The sequence below is a fragment of the Lontra canadensis genome, unplaced genomic scaffold, assembly GCF_010015895.1.
Source record: "Lontra canadensis isolate GAN:19392208 unplaced genomic scaffold, GSC_riverotter_1.0 scaffold1423, whole genome shotgun sequence".
Classification (NCBI taxonomy): Eukaryota; Metazoa; Chordata; class Mammalia; order Carnivora; family Mustelidae; genus Lontra; species Lontra canadensis.
The window spans coordinates 1-3589 of NW_022632407.1; the positions used below are offsets into that span (position 1 = coordinate 1).

The 3589-nt window shown below is 66.1% G+C and overlaps 1 protein-coding gene across 1 annotated transcript; it reads left to right on the top strand.

Moving 5' to 3' along the window:
• The first annotated feature begins 43 nt into the window (after nucleotides 1-43).
• On the top strand, nucleotides 44-2581 carry NRTN (neurturin). Its single transcript, XM_032850962.1, has 2 exons — nucleotides 44-156; nucleotides 1990-2581. Exons 1-2 carry the CDS (start codon nucleotides 44-46, stop codon nucleotides 2558-2560), a joined length of 684 nt encoding a protein of 227 aa, XP_032706853.1. The 3' UTR covers nucleotides 2561-2581.
• The last annotated feature ends 1008 nt before the right edge of the window (nucleotides 2582-3589 follow it).

Here is a 3589-nt window from a genome sequence, read left to right on the forward strand (position 1 = left end):
CAGAGACAGAGAGACACAGGTTGGGAGAGATGGGCAGGGCAAAATGCCTTGGGGTGGCGATATAGAACCCCCGCCCGACGAGGGGCGTGGCCTTCACGCCCCCGATTCCCACTCCTCCTTCGGGCCCGCCCACTGCCCCGCCCACCTGACGGAGAGGTGGGTGGTAGGGCCTGGGTCCGACCTCCTGTGAGTGCGCACGTGTCCACGCGGCCGCCACGCCGGGGCCGAGGTGTGGGCGCGGTCGCGGCGCGTGCATGGTGCCCGCCGGGTTGCACCGCGTGCGGTTCGTGGGCAAGTCCGCGCCCGCCCTGCCGGCCCACACAATCCTCCTTTCTTGTCCTTACAATGGACAAGGGCGGCCTCAGGCACGGGCTCCACTTCCGCCCTCCGCTTATTCCCGCGGGCAGCAAAGTCCTTCCCAAGACCCTGAGTTCCAGAGACGCGGGTGGGGCCCCCAAAACCTAGCGCCTAGAGCCTGGTGCCGCAACACTGACGGTGGGATCTCGGGCACCCACCGGGAAGGCTCTCGGCCCCTGGGCGGGGTTTGCCCACCCGGCAGCCTGTTCCTGGGCGCAGTCCTACTAAGGGAAGAGAGTGGACGCTGACCCCCCAGAGTCCCCCTGAGCCCAATGCGCGGGTGGTGGAATTGCAGGCTTGGGGCGGTGGGAGCGCGGGGTGGGGCTCGGGTGGGGCTCGGGTTGGGGGGAGCTATTGCTCCTCTCATCTCTGTGTGTTTAGACCCTGTGCAGGTGGCCAGGCCTGCTGGAGGGAGGCAGGGTCACATAGACCAAGACAGCTTTCACTGTTTATCTGAAATGCAAATTTAACTGGGCATCTGCGTTTATCTGGCAACGTCCTCCGCCCCGCCCGCCCCGCCCCCTCAATAACTGTGTGGATGTCTACCTGAGTGGCGGGCACGGTACATGGTGGAAATTTAGGCACCCTAGGTTAGGTAGGCTCCAATCTAACCCCAGAGCAGACGCCACCGGCCACCCCAGTCCTCCCCAAGGACTGGAAACATGCTCAGTTGATCCCAACTTTCCACTGCCCCAGCCTCAGCCAGATCGGAACTCTCCGAGCTCCTTGAGCAGACATGGCAACTGAAGCACAGAGCAGGGCCATCACCTGTCGGAACTTTTACAGGGCTGGAACTGGCAGAGCAAGGCTCACAATTAGGGTCTGTCTGCTTCCTGAGACCCCCTGCGGAAACAGACACAGCCTCTCCCTAGGGTGTCCCTGAGCCATTTCCTAGGAGAGCCAGGATGAGGCAGGCAGGGGATAAACTCACGGTCTCCTCTCCTAACCACAAGCATGCCTGCCACCTGCTCAGAGGCTGGGAGTCCCTGCCTACGGTTCCACTCTCAGTGCCACCTGCCATTGGCATGCCTGCGAGGCTCTCCAGAGGACTGGGGCAGCCCAGCCGCCTGGGAAATAAATTTAGGCTCCAGGGCCCTGGGAATCTGTGACTCCGGGCACCTCCCGGCACCGTGGGAGCGCGGAGAACTGGACGTGGGCCAAACTTGGCCACACGAGGGAGTCCGGAAGAAGCCTGGGCTCGTGTCTCTCTCTCTGTCACCTGCTAGTGCTGTGGCCTTGGGCCAGTCTCTGCCCTACTGGATGGCCAGTTGTCTCACCTGTAACATGGGGGAGGCCGGGATATCCCCTTGCTGCCTCCCCACGCGGTCCTCACACGCAGGCCTCGGTGTCTGCACGTTCTGAACAGCCCACCCAGCCCGATGTGGTGCTGTGCATGGAGAAACTGAGTGCCAGCACGCGATGGAGCCGGAGTGGGGGGTGGGTGCGGGTGTTGGTGGGGCCCCCACAGAGTGAGCTAGGGACTCATTAACAACCCAGCGGAAGGGCCGGTGCCCAACACAGGGGCTGGGTCCAGAGAAGGCCATTGGGAGCCATGGGGCCCTGCCTGGGCTTCTGCACAGGCATACCGCACGGCCTCCAGACAGGGACCGTTTAGGTGCCATGCTTGGGAAGCGGCCGTGGGCTGACACCTGGCCTTGGGGGGGTGCGCGAAGGCCCCCGGGTGCCGGCAAGGGCATGTTTCCCGAGGGGAAGGGCGACGGTCGGAGCTCTCCCCCAGCCACCCACCGACCCACCCCGCTCTGTGTCTCTCCTCGCAGATCGTGCGCTGCTGCAGGGCGCCCCGGACGCGGTGGAGCTGCGCCAGCTGACGCCCTGGGCCGGCAGATCCCCGCGTCCGCACCGTCGGGCGGGGGCCCGGCGGAGGCGCGCGCGCGCGCGATCGGGGGCGCGGCCGTGCGGGCTGCGCGAGCTCGAAGTGCGCGTGAGCGAGCTGGGCTTGGGCTACGCGTCGGACGAGACGGTGCTGTTCCGCTACTGCGCAGGCGCCTGCGAGGCGGCCGCGCGCGTGTACGACCTGGGGCTGCGGCGGCTCCGCCAGCGGAGGCGCGTCCGGCGGGAGCGGGTGCGCGCGCAGCCCTGCTGCCGCCCGACGGCCTACGAGGACGAGGTGTCCTTCCTGGACGCGCACAGCCGCTACCACACGGTCCACGAGCTGTCGGCGCGCGAGTGTGCCTGCGTCTGAGCCTACCTCACCGGGACCGGGACCGGGGGTCGCCGGCCACCCCCTCTACCCCCGCGCGGCGGCGCCCCCACCTGCCCCGCCTGGCCGGGCCCGCGGCGACGGACTGCGCGTGCGCAGCAGGTGCCGTCCAGGCCTCCGGACTGTCCAGTTACTGCACCGAGATAAAGTGTGGAAAACGGAGCTCGGGTGTGATTCCGCGTTCCGGGGGAGCCCACCTGTCGGAGGGACACGAGCCCGAGTGGGGTGGGGCGCAGCGCCAGCTCCACTGGGCAAAGGGGGACGGGCCAGGTACCACCTGCTCGGCGAACAGAGGGTTCTTTCCGTGCGGTAACACCAAGGAAAGTGGTGTGAGTGGGAACAACGTCGACGGGAGCCGTCCATCCCACTTGCCTTTAGGTCCCAGTGTCCCTTCCGACGTGTCCCGCTTCCACCGCCCCCAAAGGTGAGCTTCTGAATGGGAGGAGGGAGCCGAATGGCAGATGAGGAGCCTGAGGTCTTGGTGGACCCAGGCCTCCCTTCCCCAGAGGGCCTCCTTAGGCCCAGTCTACCCGCACGGAGCCACTATCTCCTTTCACCAGCTAAAAATATATGTGCGCTGCCCATCTCCCTGTGGGGATAGGTCTGGGGCAGGCGCCAGCCCCGTCCAGCCCAAAAGCGGCGCCTGCTAGGCCAGAGCCCTGTCCCCAAGGACCTAGGTCCTGGGCCTATTAAAGCCCTGGCCCGAGCTCCTGAGGGGATTTACGATGTGTCCTCGCAGAGGACAGAAAAAGCGGTGTCACCTTGGTGCTTGGCAGGCCCGGGACAGCGTGGAGGATTGGGTTCCCAGACGTTGAGGAGGGGTCTGCACATCCCAGCGTCGGAGGTAGGACCCTCTGGGGAACCCCACACCCTGGAGACCAGTGGGTATGGGCCCTCCCGTCCTGCACCTGGAGTGGGGTTCTGGAGGGCACAAGCCCCTCCCACCCCAGACAGCTTCCTGAGCACATGGTCCCCTCTCTTCTTCCCTCACCCCAACTCCAGGGAAGCTCC

Coding starts and splice junctions, on each gene's coding strand:
- NRTN (XM_032850962.1), top strand. CDS start 44: ATGCCTTGGGGTGGCGATATAGAACCCCCGCCCGACGAGGGGCGTGGC. Junction 157..1,989: donor CCCGCCCACCTGACGGAGAG/GTGGGTGGTAGG, acceptor ATGCTTGGGAAG/CGGCCGTGGGCTGACACCTG.